The sequence below is a fragment of the Balaenoptera borealis genome (genome assembly GCF_965194805.1).
Source record: "Balaenoptera borealis genome assembly, chromosome: 15".
Classification (NCBI taxonomy): domain Eukaryota; kingdom Metazoa; phylum Chordata; class Mammalia; order Artiodactyla; family Balaenopteridae; genus Balaenoptera; species Balaenoptera borealis.
This window is the reverse complement of record NC_138871.1, coordinates 1,932,540-1,953,177: the sequence shown is the minus strand read 5'-3', so window position 1 is coordinate 1,953,177 and position 20,638 is coordinate 1,932,540. Positions and strand designations below refer to the sequence as shown.

Genomic DNA, 20,638 nt, shown 5'->3' with positions numbered 1-20,638 from the left:
CCATGACTCACGATCCTAGGATCGAGATGCTGAACTGCGTGTGCTGGAATCTCTTACTCCAGAGACGCCTGAGCTCTCAGGAAATTCACCTTTGTCCTTCCCGACCTCATGGGCAACGTCAAAGGTGGTTCAGGCTCGTGAAAAGAGGCGATCACCACCCCCGCTTCTCTTCAGGTGAGAGAGAGGACCCCCGGGTGCTGCCCCCGCTGTGTCGCCTGCCCTGAGCACCGCGCCTGCCTCGCAGGCCGTGTCCCCACCGCATTCGCGGGCCAGGGCCGGGGCTGCGCAGGACGACCGCCACGTGCCTCCACGTCCCAGCGAGCGGCCCCCAGCCCCCCGCAGCCCACACTCCAACAGGCTGTCTGCACCGCCACTGGACTAAAACACGAGCAATTATTTTAACCAGAAGGTGTGAAGTGGGCGAGAGTTGCCGGCTTTCAGTGAGGCAGGCCGCAGCCTCCCCTCCGCTCGTGCGCCCGCCCTGCTCTGTGTGTCCCCGGGTCCTCGCAAACGAGTCGGGCCGTGCTTCCTGTGGGCACCTGCTCAGGTGAGTGGAGGCCGGCCCCTGCCCCCATCCCTGGGGACGGTTCTCACCGCCGTTCCTCTAAGGAAGCCTGCAAAGGCTCCCCTGAAAAGTCACGTAAGAGCGTAAATCCATCTTGCCTGTAGGGCAGAGTGTAACACACTGCACCTTTACAAATGGACAAATGCTGACACAGAGGTGCGGCCACAGCCTAACAAACAGAAAGTCTCTTCTTCAGTGAGGGAATGATTTCTTGCGAGATGGTTTCAGAATCACAGGTCGGCATCAAGCGGCCACAATAAAGATACCAGCGCAAGCAAAGGGACTGAAGTGGACAAATAAGCAGGAAAAGGAGGAGCAAACTTTGGAAAAGAGACTAACCTCTTCAATCTTGCTTTCAATCTTGAGTTCACCATTTTCCTGGATGGACCTGTTGAGTAGAAAACTACAAAACTGAGACCAATTGAAAGGCTTTGTGACTCCAAGGTGTATTTCTGACCAAATCACCGCAACACAAGCCGAAGGCTGCACGTCACCCCCTCCTCCCCAAGAACCCGTCCCGGGCACCCACGCCCCAGGATGGGAGACCGGGGACCAGACAGCCGGCCGGGGAGGAGGGGGCTGGGGGTAGCTCCTCAGCCCCGCACCCCAGGCTCACCACCTCCTTACGGGGTGTTTCTGTTAAACCACCCCGTACCCCAGGCTCACCACACCTTACGGGGCGTTTCTGTTAAACTAAGACCATCTCACTTTCACATTCCACCCAACACGGGATTTTAAATTAGAGGCAGGAAGTGTGTCTATAGGGAGTACAAGTTTCTCTGCTGGGTTTTCCTGGGATTTAATGCAAAATGGAGTTTTTCCAAGTGCAAAGACAGAGCTCCTTTAATGGGACCTGAGCAGCCCTCCAGCCACACACAGGGGCCTCTGTCAGGACACACACCAGCCCCGGTGGGAGGAACTGGGTCAACAGGGCCCCAGCCGCCCTGCAAGCCCCGCTGGACGTGAAGAGCCCGGGGGGGCAGAGCTACCCTCCCCGGCTGCCCGCAGCTGCGCTGACTTCCCAAACCTGCTGTCAACGCAACGCCACTGCTGCTCTGACTGTCACACCAAGAAATACAAAGTGGAGGGGATTTTTCTTTAAATGTAAAACTGTACTCACGGCACCAAATTTGTTTTTACAGTGAATGCTTATAACTTTCGCTGATTTTTTTTTTTTTAAGAATACTGACACAAGGATTGGACTTTTACAAGTATCCCTCATGCTCTGTTGAGCAGCACAAATAATGCTCACTCAGGCCAGAAGGTCCTCGGGCCCTCCCTCCCCGGGACGGACAGTGGCCTCAAGCATCCACTGGTCTGCTCCTGGGGGTGAGGGCGGCCTCGGTTTCCCTAAGAGGCTTTGGAAGGGTGCCCCTGAGTGCTCTGCTCAAGCCGCCCAGGAATGCCATTTACATTTCAGGAGCCTGAAAGCTCAGGTCCACCCTCTTCTGTCCACAAGGCCGGGAAGGCCTGAGGCGGGCACCACCGAGGAGCCGCCACGGCTGCCGCGAGATCCACCGTCACGTCTGAGCTGGACTTGGGTCAGCGTGATAACCAGAGCGTCCTCCAGAGCACCCCAGGAGAGAAGACGAGCTGGACGTGTGAACAGCAAGAAGCTCAGGTCCACTTTGACATCGTCCTCAATCAGGGTGTATATATAACAATGACGTGTGTCCTTTCAACCCAAACATAACAGCCAAGTTATTAAAAACAATTACCTCATGTTAACCAAGTTGCCCCAAATAGCTGTAAGAGAAAGAAAAAGGAAAAGTCAATATTTAAGTTCTCCAACTAATACAATATTAATTTTTAACCAATATCTTAAAGTTGGCTATGAAAACTATAGCTCACGAAGACAATAAAATGCACACTTTCAAAATAGTAAGTCCTGGGACTTCCCTGGCGGTCCAGCGGTTAGACTCCGTGCCTCCAGTGCAGGGGGCGCAGGTTCGATCCCTGGTCGGGGCACTGAGACCCTGCGTGCTGCGTGGCGCGGCCAAGAACACATACCTACGTACCTACCTACATAAATAAGATAATAAGTGCGACTAAACATGAGCGAAAAGATGACCCTATATACCCCTAACTCTGGCATAACCTTTTGGGGCCTGGAGTGCCATGGTGCACGTGCTTTGATACGCAGTACGTCCCCAGCCTTTGAGGAAGAGCCAGTCACGGGAATCAAAGAACTGCAAGAATAAAAGAGATCCCAGGGCTCAGTCCAACCTCTCCCCTCAAATGTCGACGAGACCGAGACTGAGAGAAGCTACAGGATGGCCTGGCCCTGTGGCCGTCCTCTCTCTCAGCCCTCACCCAGCTCCCCTATATCACAGCCTCGTCTGCTGGGCCACCTCCTTGACGCCAGACACCTGAGTAACCGCGTCTCAACCAGTCCGGCTGCCGCAGTGGATTTTACCAGGGGTGACTTTACAGACACACTAGACCACGACACGCACTTGAAGTTACTGACCAGAGGGTACCTCACAGAGAGACGCCCACAGAGAACGGTGTCGCTAAAACTCTGTCCGCACGCCGACACGGCCCCCACGTGACCACTCCCCCAGTGATGCACAGCTCCTGAGGCCAGGCGTGCTCAGGTGCCGCCAGATGCTGGGGAAAGCAGGGAGCAAACACACACACCCTGGAGTCCGGGGCTGGCAATTCTGTGAGCCTGGGAAGGCCCTGAGGTGAGGGGCGACCCTAGGCATGTTCTCACTGCATCTGCCGATACCCAGCGGGGGGCTAATAAACGTTTACTGCAGAGTTCTCAGTGTCCAAAATCATGCTCCTTGCAAGAGATCCCCATTGTGAACAAGGGGAATGATGAAACCATAAAAGCACAGCCCTCTTCAAATACAAGAAGAAACTATGATCAAAAAGATAAGCAATAAATAAGTAGAAAGTGTCAAGTAAGCAAGAAATGGGAGAAATTAAAATGAAGCTGTACTGTATTCATTACTCATTAGAAAACAAAGAATGCTTATGCCTTTGGACCATGTGATCTTACTTTTGAGGATTATCCTCAGGAAATAAGTATACACACAAGAAAGCTGCCTTCACAAGTCACGGCCTTATTTATAATTTAAAAGAAAAGAATAAACCAAAATACATTACAATTGGGGAACTATTATATAAATTATAATATAGCCATTCACGTGATGAAATCATAAAGTCATTAAATATGACTGTAACAATTATCAAAAAAGATAAGCGATAACAGACGTTGGTGAGGGTGTGGAGAAAAGGGAACCCTGGTTCACTCACTGTTGGTGGGAATGTAAACTGGTGCAGCCGCTACGGAAAACGGTACAGAGGTTCCTCAAAAAATTAAAAACAGAACTACCACACGATCCAGCAATTCCACTCCGGGGTATTTATCCAAAGGCAACGAGAACACTAATTCCAAAGGATACGTGTACCTCTATGTTCATTGCGGCACTATTCACAATAGCCAGGATACAGAAGCAAGCTCAGTGCCCACTGACGGATGAACGGGTAAAGAAGATGTGGTGTATATACGCAATGGAACATGGTTCAGCCATAAAAAGATGGAAATCCTGCCATCTGCGGCAACACTGCTGGATCCTCAAGGCATTACACCAAGTGAAATAAGTCAGAGAAAGACAAATACCGTAGGATCACACTTACATGTAGAATCTAAAAACAAACAACAAAAACCCAAGCTCACAGGTACAGAGAACAGATCAGAGGTTGCCAGACGTGGGAGGTGGGAGGTGAGGGATGGGTGGTGTGAAATGGGGTTTAAATAAGTCCTGGGGATGTCGTGTACAGCACGTGACTGTAGTTAACAACACTGTCCTGAGTATTTGAAGGAAGCTGCTAAAACGGTGAGTCTTCAAAGATCTCATCACACACGCACACAAATCTGTAACTGTGTGGTGACGGATGTTAAGTAAACTTATGGTGATCATTTCCCAATACACACGCACACTGAATCATCACATGTACACCTGAAACTAATAAAATGTTATATGTCAATTACATCTCAATAAAAATATGGCAACGAAACCATGCTGCAACGTGATAATGCAGGTGTGACAGCCCCAGACAAGAAAATATATCTGCTACTAAAAATTACACAGAAAAAAAAAGACCGTCTGAAGACACCAAAATACTGAGTTCAAGTGCTGACGTTGACTATTTTTTCCTTGTATCTATGTGCCTACCTTGCTTTGTAAAAAGGAGGGAAAAGATTCTTGAGCCCCTGCCAAGCTGCATGCCCCCTGTCCCCGGTCTCTATCTGGGTCACTGCTCACCTGGGATGCCAGGTGCCCGTGAACCAGGAGGTGCAGACCCTGGGACACTTGTCTTCACTGGGGACCTGAAATGAGTACCTTGTCTCACATTCTGGCTTTAGGATTAGCTCCTCATCAAAACAGCCCAGAAGCGTCCCCCTCTTTCTGTGCCAGGGAACTAACTGCACGCGAGAATGACCCACGCCCTAAGTTGCCTTCCGAGTGGTGACAGCCTTTTGACCATCTTCTCAAATCATCCCACGGTTATTAGTTCATTCCATTTTCTCCTTCTTAACCTCTTCTTGAATCTGTTTACAATGTCTATTTTGGAGACATTTCTCGGTCCTCCTGTGGTCACTTAGACCACTTGAGAGCAGGTAAGGCTGCCATCCCTCCCGGGAAGTAGACACACGGCCTCCCGAGTCATCCCCCCCTGCCCCACCAGGGCTCTGCTTCATCGTCTCTCCCTTGGGAAGCGCGGGCGGCCCTGGGATCTGCTGGGGAAGACGCCCACCGCAGGAGCTTCCCCGCCCTTTACAAACGGAAAATAAGGACCGTGGGCGGGTAATGCCCCTCCGCGGGCACCTGGACACGCACCCTCCTCCCCAGCTGCTCCTCCCCGTCCAGCCCAGGGCTTCGTGACCCCCTCCCCTCTCCTCACCAGCGGACCTCCTTGCAGCCCCTGCTCCCGCGGGACTCGGCCCCTCCTCACCACTCCAGCTCCATTTACAGGGGTCTCTGGGCACCTCGCCTGGGCACTCCATTTTCGGGACGGCCCCCCCCCCCCGCCGCAGGGGACGCTGTGGCCCCCTGTGCTGCCATGGTGACCACGGCACCCCTCTTTTTCACTGGCGGCTCACGGTGGGTCTCCCTGCCAGGGCAGGAGTTTCCTTATTCACACTCAAAACACCAAGCACAGGTGGGCCAGGCACCAACACCAGCCAGACGGAGGTCAGGGAATGTTCTTCCTTTCTTACAAACATCACTTGCTTAGTCCTTTTTATCTTCAGAAGCAGAGCCACCTTCTGGGCTCACAAGGAGATGGATGGCCTGGGAGGAGAGGGCAGCAGAGGTCCCCGGGGAGGGAAGATGAGGCTGCAGGTCACGGTGGGCCTCAGGGGCTGTGTTCCCGACAAGCTCCCCCGAGGATTCTGCCCATGAACTGAACGTGGGCACCACTGCTTCCCCTTTGGTAGCTGGCCCGTGGTTAGCAGGTGACCAGCATCACTCAGTGTGGTGAAGGCAGCAGGGTTGCAGCACCAGAGGAAGCAGGGTGTGAGGGGCAGACGTGCAGGGGAGAAGTGAGCTGAAAGCAGAGGACGGGGCGTCAGGATGGGCCGGGAGGTCAGAGCGGGTGGGACATGGGTGTTGTCACAGGGTAAGAGCTGGGGGGCGGCTGGGGGAGGGATAACAGCTGGGCCAAGCGCACTCTCGGCTCCCCCTCCATCCCACGGTGACGGGGAGAGGTGTCTAACGGGGGGGCAGGAACGGAGGCATGGAGCAGGAGGCCGGCGGCCCCAGCCTGGGTCTCGGGACAAGGCCGAGGTGGCGCAGGGACTCGGTGGCGCTGGAATCACCCCAGGGGCCTTCCGGGTTCACCGTTTCCAAGCCCGAGGTCACGCTGTCACTCCCACGTCACAGCTGAAGACCAGAGCCAAGAGGAGCACCTGTGACCTGTCAGGTCACCCCACAGCCGTGTGACCGGGCCGGGCGGGGGCCTCGTTCCCAGGCCTGCGTGGCCCGTCTAGGGCCCGGGCTCGTCCCCACTCCCACGAGACAGGCACCTTGTTGTCCCCAAACCGGCTGCTAAGCTCATTCCCCCCAGACGCCCGTGGGACACGTGATCAAACCCAAACTGAGCATCGCGACCTCATGAAATCCTCAGGGCCACGCAGCCCACTGACCGAGGAAGATGTGCCACCTGCGCAGGTAAGAAACGCTTCATCCAGAGGCGGATCCACAATGGAAACCCGTACCGCCCAGGCTCCTGGGCTCATCCGAACCACGCACCGTCTGCAGAGCAAGTTCCAGGACGCCGCAGGGCGGGTGCCTTCCCCCGGCCGCCCCTGCTCCTCTCGGGTCCCGAGACGGGGCTCAGCAGAGGCCAGGCCCAGCCCGTCCGCCGCACTCTGCAGCGTCAGCGTGACGTTCAGAGAGCGAGACCCTCCCTGGTGCCACAGCTGACACATCCCATCAGAGGAGGGGTCCTGGCCCTCCCCGCAGTCTGGGCAGCCGGTCAGAACCAGCGTGCACGTGGGCCTCGGTTGCTGAAACACCGGATCCTGCAGCCCAGGGCCACTCGGCAGGACCACGACCGCCCGAGGGCAGACAGGTCAACCACGCCGGCCGAGCTGTCCTCAGGGGCAGACTTGCCAGCCGAGTCTCCGGGAAGGGGACCCTCCAGCCCCGCTGTGTGAGTCCCGACCGTCAGGCTAGACGTCACCAGAGAATAGACTCTGCTTTTCAAATTCCCACCCCACAGACCCATGAGCGTGGTGAAACAGCCGCTGCTCTGTGCCAGCAAGTCCTGAAGTGGTCGGTCACGCAGCGAAACAACCAGAACCAGAGCAGAAGCAGGTGCTTTAATCTCCCATCGACCCAGGATCCGGGCAAAGTTCCTCCCGCCTGGGCAGAAAGGGTGGCTGAGGTCCCAGGGGCCCCCATCCCTACCACGCAGGCTGCCTGCCTTGTGTGATCACAGCATCAAACGTGCCCAGGAAAGAGGAGCCCTGCTCACCTCCCACGAACCCTGACAACTCTGGCCCCCGAGGAACAGATATAGACCCCGCGGTGGCTCAACTGAAGGCCTTCAAAGCAGACAAGGAAACGCATCCTAAACCGATCAGAGGGTTCACATCAGAAGATACTATTCTGTTTAAAATTCTCCAGATAAGGCAGGGGGCTGTCAGAGGAGGGCTTCCCCGCCTCCAGGTCTCCCTAAAACTATCAGGTGCTGAGGGTCAGGCAGCATCACACACGAAGGGCAGCAGCCACGGAACGCGGAGCCCTCCTGTCCCCCGACCTGAGGAGAGCTGGCCCGGAGCCCTGCCCAGCCGGCCGGGCCTGCGTTCGTGCCAGCCGTTACACAGAATGGAAGCTGCCCAGATGAGGCGGTCTGGGGACCCCCCGGCAGGCTGGCGGCTGGCGTCCTTCCCAGGCCACGCGCGGAGGCCCTGCACCAGCCCTGCTTCCTTCCCAAGACGCCTCCTCCAGGACGGCCTCCGGGACGAGCCCCAGCACAAGCCCTCCAGCTCCCCACCCCGCAGCCTGCAGAGTCCCAGCTGGCGGGTCCCAAAATTCGGCAAAGAACACCTTTAAGTGACTCACTCCTTCCCAGAGACTTTCCTAAGAAAGCTGCCCCAACATTTCCATGGGAAAAATTTTTGCCCCGAAGTGGTTAAAAACTCAAGAAACCGTGGACGTCGTAGATAACATCGGTCCCTTTAGGAAGTCTTTACATGTAAAAATGTCACTTATTAACTGAGATGAGAAACTTAGTAGAATCCATTTCTGCTTGTTCACACTAGACACACGTTTAAAACTTCATGCAGGCGTATTTACGCAGAAGACAGCCTGAGAAACATGAGGAAGGCCTTTCTAGGCTCTGGCATTACTGCAGTTTCCACAGCCGGCAGGGAGAGAGCCTGAAATAAGTTCCCTCAGGTCTGCAGAGGAGCCGAAGTGTTACTCCGTCCAGGTAGGGCAGCACCACGCTTGCAAAGTGCAGGGTGACCAATGAGATCCCCGAGCCGGTCAGTCAGTAGAGACCCCAAACCCAACTGTCATCTCGAGGACTCCCGCTGTTTGAGGAGCCCGGAGAGGGGACAGCCCCCAGCCCCCGGGACCCTCGAGGTAGACAGGGCAGAAGCTCATTCGGACCAGAGCTACACAGTGTTTCCCCGGGAGCCCGTCGGAAATGCAGATTCTCAGGCGCCAACAGGGCTCCCCAATCAGAAACTCAGGGGGTGGGGAGCCATCGGGGTTTAACAAGTGCTCCGGCCAATCTCCCCGCAAGCTGAGAGCCCACCTCTGTTCCCCTCCCTGCTCAAGGCCTCCGAAGGCTCCGTGTTCTAAGACAACCGTTAAACAACTTCTTCACAAAACAGAAACAGACTCTCAGACATACAAAATAAACTTAGTTACCAAAGGGGGAAGGGAGGGAGGGATAAATTAGGAGTTTGGGATGAACATATACACACTACTGTATGCAAAATAGGTAACCAACAAGGACCTACTGTATGGCACAGGGGACTATATTCGATACCTTGTAATAACCTACAATGGAAAAGAATCTGAAAAGGATATATGTATAACTGAATCACTTGGTTGTACACCTGAAACTAACACAATATTGTAAATCAACTGTACTCTGATATAAAATAAAAATTAAACTAAAATAAAAACAAACCGATGTCAAGAGCCCTCCCGCCTCTCCCTCTGTGACGGGCACAGCTCTGGATGCCCCCCTCCCCCCAGGTGGCCGGCAGACCCTCGCGGCTCCTCCCCCAGCGAGTCCCTCTAGCCCACGTCCCCGGTCCCGTGCCGGCCCCCCTCGTCAGGCTCTGGCCACCGCAGGACGCGCGTGGCTGTGCTTCCATGTCCACCCTCCCACGAGGCGCTCCTGCCTTCTCTCCAGGTGACTCGTCCTCGTCCCGCTCCTGCTCCGGATTCCAAGTCTCCAAACCACTCCCATCGCCCACTCCAGTGATCGAGAACTCTGGAGCGCGTGCCCCACGTGTACTACACGTACCGTATTATGTTCATCACAACACGGACAAAGGCAGAAAATGGAAGAGGATGAAGGGAGACGTGTACGCACACACGGAAGTTCCAGCGTGCGAGGTTCCGTGGGGCGCACCCCCGAAGCCAGCCCCACGGGACACCCCGCCCTTGACCCCAGGGCTCCCCCCGTCCCACCAGGCTCACACCTGCCAGCCCACGCCCGGCAGGCAGGAGCCCAGGAGGGTGCACAGCTGCAGGCGACACTCAGCCACAGGCCCGGGGGCAACGCACGCAGCGTTTGGCCCCGAGTCTGAACATCTGGGGCAGGTGGATCACATCCTGGCTCCTCAGCTGCACGGCTCTCCTCCGACGGCAGCTCCTCTCGCTGAAGGGTTCCCACCGGGTCAGACCTCCAGCCCTGCCTCCTGGCCCCGAGGGCCCCCAGTCCCTGCGCCTGTCACCTCCGCCCTGGGCTCCAGGGTCCAATCCCGTGCACCTCCCAACCCGCTGACCCCCAGGCCTCCAGGGCACCGCACCCCTCACAGCCCAGGCCTCTCACCTCCCTCCAAACACCTGGACCACGTTCTTAAGAACCACGTGGGGAAACGGAAAAATCGTCCTAAGATCTGTTTCCACCCCCAGAACACCGCTGACCCCAGCGTGCGGGGTTTCCACACCACCAACCAGCTCTCCGGCCCCCTGGACGCTAACGACCTGCCCCAAGCGCTGACCCCGCAGGTGAGGGGCTCAGGCCCACAGGACAGCGCACTTCACCCCACCAGGCCCGGGGCCTCCTGTGCTTCCGACCAACCAACTGGCTGCAAGTCAGGGCTCCACGACCCCCTCCCTGGGTTTGATAATTTGCTAGAAAGGCTCACAGGACTCAGAGGGACAGTCTCCTTACGACGACCGGCTTATCAGCAAGGACACAGCTCAGGAACAGACGAATGGATAGTCTCGGAGGGACCAGAGCCTCCACGGCCTCTCCGGGCGCCACCCTCCCAGCTCCTCACCCACCGAGGGGCGCGTCAGACCTCACTGTTGAGGACTTTTTACAAAGCTCCATCTCCAGCCCCCAACCCCCTTCCCGGAGGTGGGGGGGGGGGTTGAGGCTGACAGTGACCTGCCCCATCCCAGGCCAATCTAGGGCCCACCCTGAGTCACCCCCAGGCAAAAACTCGGGGTGATCAAAAGGGGCATCTTAGGAACAACAGAAGACACCCCTATGGCTCAGGAAACCCCAAGGGTTTTAGGAGCTCTGTGCCAGGAACGGGGACCAAGACCACAGACATCTTCCTCGGAACCACTTGAGGCGTGAGAAAACGGCTGCAGCCTACCTCACAAAGGACAGTTAACACCCCCGATGCGTTAAGAGCTCTTAAAAATGAGGGGAAAGACGACCAAAAACTCAACAGAAAAATGGGCAGAAGCTGAACAGTTCTCGGAAAAAGATACATTAGCATCCTTCAACACTTGAAAAGATGCTTAACGTCACTCCTGTGTAGAGGACGCACACCGAAGCAGGAGAGACCACCTCTGCCTGGTGAGTTGTCCACAAGCTCTGATGGGGGTGTGGGGAAGACAGCTGTTCTGGGGCATGGCTCGGGGGACCACACGCACAAGCTTACTCACTGCAGCAGTGCTTCCAAGAGCAGAGTATCTGAAACAAGGAAAACGCCTTGCTCAGGAGCCTGGTCACGGAGAACGCAGGAGAGACACACAGAGCACAGGTGAGCTCCATACGCTGATACCAGGGCCTTCCAGAAAATACTGTGCAGGAAAGGAAAAGAGGGCAAGATGGTCTACGTGATTCACCACCTTCTGGTAACAATGAGTAGCAGGTGTGTGTATACACACGGCCTAATGCCTGGATTTGCAAAAAGAAACCAAAGATGCATAAAAAGGACTAATGACACTGGGAAGAGGGTGGAGGCCAGGGATTGCAGCAAGACACGTCTGCACATAGCTTTTTATTCAGTATGACTTCTGAACCATGGAAATGGCTTACACACTTTAACAATCAGAAAGAAAAAAGAAATCCTAAAATAAACGGAACACAAACAGAAAAAAAAATAAACCTGACTTGTATCAGGCATAGAAAAACATGTTTCACGGAGCTTTTGAACACAATAACTGTACCCCCTGAGCGAGAGAGAGTCTAAGGACAAAAAGAACTACAGAGAAATTCTGAATTTTCTTAAGCTTGTCCTTGGTACTGGTAATGAGGCAATGATTCTGAAACCGGTATGGCTGGTAGTACAGAGCAAATGAGTTTTTCCTGATGTCAGAAACAAGATTTTCATAGTGGGAGGGAGGCAATAGCAATATGGGAAGTGGGCAGGGGAGGAAGAACCCCATTATGATTTAAACTGGGGGCATCGGCATAAACTCACAACTGGAAAATATTCGTACCTGTCCCGGCTCTGTCCACTGCAAGAGCTGGAAGCAAGGACACCTCAGTGAGTGCTCAGACCCGAGTTCTAATGCACGCTCTCCACTGAAAGGAAGCAGGGCTCCTTGGAGAAATGGCTGAGTCCAGCTTTGGGGCACAGAAAACACAAGATGAGCCTGGAGTATCTGGAGATCAAGGAAGTGCTCAAAGATAGAGAGAACCTCTAGTCCTTAGTGACAAAAAAAAAAAAAGAGGGGTATAAATTGATGGTGGTCCTCAAAATATGTTCACATCCTAATTCCGAGAACCAGGGAATCTGACCTTACTTGGAAAAAGGGTCTTAGCAGGTGTAATTAAGGATCTTGAGACCAAAAGACCACCTCAGATTATCCAGCTGAGCCCTCGATCCCGTGACCAGTGACCTTATAAGGGACGGAGGGACCTGACAGACAGCAGGGGAGGGGCCACAGGACCAGCACCGGGAATGAAGCACCCGCAGCCTGAAGGCGCCTTCAGGGGACCACGGCGGCCCTGCCGACACCTCGACTTCTGACTCCGGCCCCCAGAATCGTGGGAGAATCAATTTCCCTTGTTTTAAAGCCGCCTAGTTCCTAGCAATTTATTACAGCAGCCCCCAGAAAGCTAAGAGAGAGAGAGGGAGGGAGAGAGAGAGGGAGGGAGAGAGAGAGAGGGAGCGAGAGAGGGAGCGAGAGAGGGAGCGAGAGAGGGAGAGAGAGAGGGAGGGAGAGAGGGAGGGAGGGAGGGGGGGAGAGAGAGAGAGAGAGAGAGAAGGAGAGGGGGAGAGGGAGAGAGAGAGAGAGAGAAGGAGAGGGAGGGAGAGGGGGAGGGAGGGAGGGAGAGAGAGAGAGGGAGAGAGAGAGGGGCAGGCCTCGGTCTCTGTGTCCAGAAGAACGCCAGTTAATAAACAGAGGAGGATTTACAGAATTCGAAAGTGCCGTTTGTGTGATCCCCAATATAAACCTGACCCAGGCGAGGACTGGCATGGATGCGAGCGCACTGGCTTGTAAGTCTCCGGGAACCCCTGGCTGCGTCCTGGGAAAACGGATCCTGGAAATCAAGTGGCCGGCAGCCAGCCCCTCCCGGCATCAAACTCAGCACTGACAGTGGACAAGCCTGATGTAATGCAAATCGACCAGCGTTATCATAAAAATATTTACCTGAATTTAATCCTGAGGAAACAAGCAGGTAAGTCCAGAAGGCTGGACGTTTCTAAAGGACAACCAGCCTGTGCTTTTAAAAGGTAAATGTCATGAAAAAACAAGAGTTAGAGGCGTAACAGCGATGTGTAAACCCTGACGGGATCCTAGATTAAAAAAAAACAAAAAAACAAAAAACAGAAAAGGCTGTAAGGACATTTATGGTACCACGGGGGCGGGCGGAGGGAATTCAAATATGGACTGCATATCAGATGATACTATTTATTGTTAATTTTTAGACTATGATAATGGTGATCAGATTACATAGAAAATGCAGATCTTAGGAGACACATGTTGAAGTATTTAAACATGAAGTATTACTATGTCTACAACTTTCAAATATTTCAACTAAGAAGTATATGTAAAAATGAAAAGAATGAGCAAATGTGGGGAAAAAAAGAACTGGCATATGTAGGCCGAGGGTTATTTGGGTGCTTGCTGAATTATTTTTTCAATACAACAGAAATTAGGTGTGGAAACTCTTACAGTAGATGTCGAGGGTCAAAACAATTTCCAGGTTGCCCCTCCCGGCCACCAAGAAGGTGGGGGGAGATTCTAGGCTCCTATTCCTGGGTCTGGGGGGACCCTGGGAACCTGCAGTGACAAGCATAGTGACCGCTGGGCTCAGGGGAATCTGGAAGCACCACTTACACAAGTTCGCCTGTTTTCCCCTTTTTTCCTCTCTTTTCCCCCAGGAGCCCACTGGCATCACCATCACCTATCTGCTGAGCGACTTAACGATCGCCAATTATGGAGGGCTCATCAGACCAAGTGCAAAACTACTCTCACAAAAGTCCCAGCTCAGAGAAACTTGATGTCTGTTATCACACGTGCAGAGCTAACACATGTAAAACATGCTTGCACGCGGTTTTCAGGGGGTAATTTAGCGTCTTTTTGGTGGAATAACAGGGATAGGAGAGGAAAGCACCACAAATACAGTGTCCTCCCAACAAAACCCAGGACACACCCAAACCTATGTGAGCGCTGTTGCTGTCACAGCTCGGGATTTCAAGAGCTGAAGGAGTGCCTCTGAAACGTCAGCAAGCAAGCTTCGCCTTTGTTCTGTCGTTTCGGGTATAAACCAAGGTGCGCAGGGGGATGGGGACAAGCGCTTCTGGGAGGTGGAGAAGAAGGAAGAGGGCAGAGGAACCAGGAGAACGGGGAGCCGGGGGCGGGTCGCTTGGAGGAGGCTGGAGAAGGGCCCTGCCCGCTGCACACGGACGTGGGGCACCCTGCTGGCTCCAGCCCCCCCAACCCCCGGTCCCACCTCTGCAGAGGGGAGGGCAGAGGGTCTGCGGCACGGGGCCCCGTCAGCTGGGGGACGATCAGGGTACGGCTCAGCCCCGCAGCCCTGCCATATGCCCAAGAGAGCCGGCACCGCCGCCCGGAGGATGCTGAGCGCTCCACCAACCAGTGAGGCAGCTGAGGGTCCATGGCGCAGCCGGGGCCCCCCACCCGCCCAGGACCGATCGTGCCAACAGAGCAGACGGCCCAGCGTCCCGGGAAAGCCTCCAAGGAGAAAGGAAGCCACCGGGGGAAGAGACTCTCCAGGGGAAGAAAAGTGAGCCAACGACCACCGTGCAGAGGAGACCCTGACGCAAAGACCACGCTCTTTGGTTTTTTAAATTCAGGGAGAAAGAGAATGCTCATAAACAAAACGTGGTAGCAAACATAAATGTCCTCAATCACTAAAAGAGTTAGATGACAAAGTTTCCAAAAAGTAGGGAAAAGTCTAAAATGACAGAAGAGACGAAAGGAAGAGGACTAGACCAGGCCACCCCACACCGCGGGGTAACGCTCCAAAGGACAGTTCGGAAGGTTCCCAGAACCGCAGAGCGAGGCTCCTGGGCGGCCAGGCTTGGAAGCACCCGGCACGTGGGCACACGTCACCAGCCGGCGCGCACCCCTGGGCGGGTGGGTGGGCACGCAGGTGCCCCTGACCCCCCGCGGCACGGAGGCCTCACTCTGGGAGGGGGCTCGACATGCCGAGCACGGTGGTCCTGGAGGAGGCCAGGTGTCAACCGCACGTCCACAAATGCACACTCGGGGCACACCCGGGGCACACCCGAGTGCGGAGGGGCCGAGCCGAGGCGTGCCGTGGAGGATGGCGCCGGGGGGCAGGAGAAGGGCAGGGCCTGGGATCTCCCGGAAAAACCAAGTCACAGAGAGCCGGGAGCTGGCTCGAGCCTCGGCACCAGGACCCAGAAGGGATGGAGGAGCCTCACCACCCACCTGTCAAGTACATGTGAAGACAGAGAAGACACGGCCAACGCCTCGCAATGCTCCTCCCGTGACCTCCAGCTGAAATGAGGCAGTGGCAGTCAGGGGACAGCATCTCCAGGCCAACGGGGCTGAGGGGCTGAGGCCAGGGCCACGAGGTCCGAAGGCCCCTCCTCAGGGAGCTCAGGAGGCTGCTCAGTGTCTTGGGGGAGAAAGACATGAGCGACAAAGCTTGCGGTCCAACAAGTATAGGGCCTGGAGAGTGGAGTCATTAGCTCCAGGAAAAAGAAAAGGTGCCGTTCACAGGGCTCAGGTGAACAACATTTAGTCATGCGCATAAACACTAAGCACTGAGCTCCTTAAAATCACACCGCATCTGCGTGGGTTGGTGGGGGGAAAGCAAGGAGAATAAACAATCGTCTTCTAAAGAAGAGAGCCACTAGGTAGTATCTAGAATTCTACGGCACAAGGACAAACACCAAAATCATCAGCTCAAAGAAATGAAGCGCTTGCCTCCGGGGAGAGGAAAACAGTGCCTGGGGACACCAACAAACCCGGCAAAGGCTATTTGACTTTAACTCTAGCCCTGTCAAAAACACTAAAAGTAATTCCAGCTGAGTCTCTGCCTAGGGATCTACCTAGCAGGTTGGCATGACTTTCAGATCTCTGAGCTCTTCCAAGGAGCTAACAGCACTGATCTAAGTGCTACAAGGGCTGAAATCCCCGTTACCGAGAAGAAAACACATGCATGGAGAAGAACCTCAGTGCAGTGCGAGCTGGCCCAAGCTCAGCCCCTGCGCCTGGACCGAAGAATTATGTGCCAGCAAGGACGCTGGGCCCGCACGGGCACAAGAGCATTTCCAGAAGGGGCTGTGTGTCACCTGGGAGCAGGGGCGATTTCTCAAACAAAAGGGAAAGATTATTAACAAGGAGAGCAGAGACTAGACGTCACAGGCATCGTGGCTCACGGACGCCTTCCATGTTCTCGGATGCTCTCAGCAGGCAGCCACAATGTCATGCTTTTCCCTGCGAAGTGTCCGGGACTTACCATCCCTGCCTGTTACCAGCACTGCCTCCACCCTAGTCTAAAAACCTCACAGCTAAACTCACCCGCGTCGGGAGCTGGCACGAGGCCTCCGCCAGGCCTGCCTGCTCCAGCCCGCCTGCCAGGGCAGCCTCGTCGCTACTTCGTGTCCATACTCCAGCCACACCGCGGTTCTCCACATTCTGAGGACACGCCCTGCTCTCGGCCGCCACAGGACCTCTGCACATGCTGCTCCTTCGGAACCCACCCCTCCTCCGCCTGCCTAGTCACTCCTACACACACTTCACTTCCCAGCTCAAGCCCCCGTGCATTCCCTCCCTTCCTTCCTACCTGTTTGTAATTTAACCCTCATTTGGGCGAGCATCTAATTCGTGGCCAACTCAACTCACCTGCTTAGGCCACAGGTTCTAAAGTGGGGTCCCCAGACCACACCAACAGCATCTGAGGTGAAGCTATTAGAAATGCAAACGGCTGGGCCACACCCCAGACCTACTGAATCAGAAACTTGAGGGGAGAGGCGGCAACCTGGGTTCTGAAAACCCTCCAGGTGACTCTGACACAGAGCAGTTTGAGAAACACTGCCCAGGTGTTTTGCACTCCTTGGGGTCCTCGGGGACTAGGCAGAGGGACACGCAGCAGTAAGGGCTGGACGGACAAAGGTTAGGGCTCAGTAGGATCTCCTGGTCTACAGAACGGTGAACGACATCCCACAACCCCCTACCTTCAGAAGCCCCAAAATCGACATGGAGCTTGCTGCAGACCTGGGTTCCAGCCCCAGCTCCCCGGCCTTGCCGGGCTCAGGTCTTGGTCTCCACAGCTTATCATCTGTGTGGTCATCAGTAAATCTGCCTGATTTCTCTTGGCCTTAACAGACTCACCTCTAGAATGGGAATAACGACAGTACCTATTTCCTAGGATTGCTGAGATAGTTACAGGAGACAATGAAACAGGCTCACGCACCTACGGGGAAGCTCGCAGCCAATTTAGATATGGTAATTACTGTCCTAACAACAGTTACACAACTTAAAGCGGTCTTTCCCCTGGGTTCTCGGCTGTCTCACTCAAGACTGGCACAGCTTCAGACTAGCTCTTCCTCTCTTGAAGACTACTCCCAACCAACTGCCCCCAGCTGGGCTGCAGCAGACAGGCTGGGTCTCAATCACCCGCATCTTCCTAGAGCTCAACTGAAATCACTTCGCCGCGCCCCCCTCACCTCGGGAGTCAGATCTTGGTAACTCAACCGGTGAGCAGGTGTTTCGTTTCAGCGTGTATCACCTCGTGGCTAGGATTCAAACGAGCTCACTTGGTCCAATTCTGGTACTTGGGGAAGTATTAATAGCAACAATGAAAATACATTCCCATCGAATAGATTTTTTTTTCTTTTTAAAGGGACAGCTTCTGCCTCTAAGAAACCACAGGGTCTACCCTCTGCCTGCAAAGTGCCCCTCCTGCCCTAGGTCCGGCAGCCGCGGTGAGTGATGACGGGAGAACCACACAAACTGGAGCGGCGCCGGGATCCCCAGCGCTGCGCCTCCGTGCTGGGCCGACCGGCACCCGCACCCTCCGGTCCTGGGCGCAGAGACCCCTGGGCATCCGAACACCTAGGCGCCAGGACCCCGGGCGCGGACACCTGGGCGGGGGCACCCCCGGGCGTCCAGAAACCTGGGCGCCAAGACCCCGGGCGCGGGGACCCCCGGGCGTCGGACCCCTGGGCTCGGCCGCGGGCCGGCGGGGTCCGGCGACACTGGGCTTGCCCGGCAGCCAAACGCGGAGGAATTTTCCTAAGGGCGGGCAGCCGGCGCGGGGGCTCTGCCAGGCGACAGCATTCGCACCCCCTAGTCCAGCCCGGCGACGCGGCACGCTCGGGAACCGCTGCCCGCAGCCCCGCGTGCGGCGGGGCAGCCGGGCCGAGGGTCCGCGCCTCCAGTCCGGACGGCGGCCGCGCGCGCGGAGCGGGAGGGAGAGACGGAGGGAGGGAGAGAGTAGGCCGCGGGCGGGAAGGAATAGCCGGCGCACTCACAGGCCACGTAGGCGAGCAGCGCGATGCCCAGCAGCAGCTTCATCCTCCTGCGGCTGACGGCGGACGCGAGGCGCAGCAGCGCCTGGCTCAGCATCCCGGGCCGCGCGCTGCGGCCGCTGGGCTCCTTGAGCGGCTGAGGCGGGGGCGGCCCGAAGGCCCCGCCCCGCGCCCGCTTCCTGCCGGCGGGGCCCGCGCGCATGCGCCACGCCCGCCCCGCCCCGCCCCGCAGGCGCAGTGCGGCGGCCCCGGCGGGCGGCGCGTGCGCGTGCGCGGTTCCAAGCGCTAGTCGTGGGCCGCCGTGGGCGTTGTGCTTCCGAGCGCTCGGGGCGGACTCGGGGCTGGGCAGGTGTTGGGAGTTCTTTACCGCCTCCCTCTGAAAGCCGACTGTTCTCTCGGCTTCTTTACCTAAACACCAATGAAGTCCAGACCCCGTGCCTTTTTCCTTCTGATCGGCTGGAACGTCTTTCTTTTAAAAATGAGGAGTTTACATGCAGCTCAATATCGAAAAAACAACCCAATCCAAAAATGGGCAGAAGACCTAAACAGACATTTCTCCAAAGAAGACATACAGATTGCCAACAAACACATGAAAGGATGCTCAGCATCACTAATTAGAGAAATGCAAATCAAAGCTACAATGAGGTGTCACCTCACACCGGTCAGAATGGCCATCAACAAAAAAATCTACAAACAGTAAATGCTGGAGAGGGTGTGGAGAAAAGGGAACCCTCTTGCTCTGTTGGTGGGAATGTAAATTGACACAGCCACTATGGAGAACAGTATGGAGGTTCCTTAAAGAACTAAAAATAGAGCCACCATACCACCCAGCAATCCCACTACTGGGCATATACCCTGAGAAAACCATAATTCAAACAGAGTCATGTACCACAGTGTTCATTGCAGCTCTATTTACAATAGCCAGGACATGGACGCGACCTAAGTGTCCATCAACAGATGAATGGATAAAGAAGATGTGGCACATATATACAGTGAAATATTACTCAGCCATAAAAAGAAACGGTGGGATAGGGAGGATGGGAGGGAGGGAGATGCAAGGGGGAAGAGATATGGGAACATATGTATATGTATAACTGATTCACTTTGTTATAAAGCAGAAACTAACACACCATTGTAAAGCAATTATACTACAATAAAGATGTTAAAAAATTAAAATTAAAATTAAAAAAAATAAAAAATAAAAAAAAGAAACGAAATTGAGTTATTTGTAGTGAGGTGGATGGACCTAGAGTCTGTCACACAGAGTGAAGAAAGTCAGAAAGAGAAAAACAAATACCGTATGCTAACACATATATATGGAATCTAAAAAAAAAAAGGTTCTGAAGAACCTAGGGGCAGGACAGGAATAAAGATGCAGGTGTAGAGCATGGACTTGAGGACACGGGGAGGGGGAAGGGTAAGCTGGGACGAAGTGAGCAAGTGGCATGGACATATATACACTACCAAATGTAAAATAGATAGCTAGTGAGAAGCAGCCGCCCGGGAGAAACAGAGTGGTCGGCAGCGCCTCTCACCTCTGGGAATGCCAGGTTCTTTTGCTAAACTTAATGGAATACCCTTCTTCAGCTTTGTTGTAAACCTCCAAGAAGAACACCACAACTAGCAATAAGGCAGTAATTGGTTACATCTTTTGAACCACTCAGCACAAATGCTGTGACTCTGTGATTCTAATACAACCTTCCCAATCCCAGGTCTGCCCATTAGCCGTGGAGAGTCATTGAGTCGGAGGAAACTTGTTAAGCCCCTCCCTGAGGATGGTGCCCACACCTGGAGTGGCCACCTGTCCGGATGCCCAGCCCTCCACCCTCCCCAAACCCCAGCCCCACCCCTGCAGTATCCAAGGAGAATGCCAGGTGACACTTCCTTTGGAGGCAGAGAGAGACCCCTGGGTAGGCTGCCAGAGCACACCAGCCTGGGACAAATCGCTTTTTGTCTGGGAGTCTTAGTTTCCTCATCATTAACATCTTGAGTTTGGGTTAAATCTATGATTTCTGCAAAGAAGTGCCTAGAGCAGGGAGCGCCCTGAGCTCCTCGGATCCTATGATTCCATGATTTTTATTTTTTAATTTTATTTATTTATTTATTTTGTGGCCGCACCACAAGGCTTGTGGGATCTTAGTTGCCCAACCAGGGATGGAACCCGGGCCCTGGGCAGTGAAACCAAGGAGTCCTAACCACGGGAC

At 54.8% G+C, this 20,638-nt stretch overlaps 1 protein-coding gene across 3 annotated transcripts in view; it reads right to left on the bottom strand.

Annotated features, from left to right (window-relative positions):
• UXS1 (UDP-glucuronate decarboxylase 1) overlaps positions 1-18,619 on the bottom strand; it is a 79,701-nt gene extending 61,082 nt beyond the window's left edge. Inside the window, exons 1-3 of one of the 3 annotated variants that reach the window (XM_082358456.1) lie at positions 18,438-18,619; positions 2,284-2,311; positions 905-968 (exon numbers count right to left, since the gene is read on the bottom strand). In XM_082358456.1, the coding sequence (XP_082214582.1) occupies positions 905-968; positions 2,284-2,311; positions 18,438-18,531 (186 nt within the window). In that variant the 5' untranslated portion in view covers positions 18,532-18,619. Of the gene's footprint in view, positions 1-904; positions 969-2,283; positions 2,312-18,437 lie in introns of those variants that run through there. The other 2 variants (XM_082358457.1, XM_082358458.1) reach the window with 2 other exon arrangements.
• Between the last annotated feature and the right edge of the window lie 2,019 nt (positions 18,620-20,638).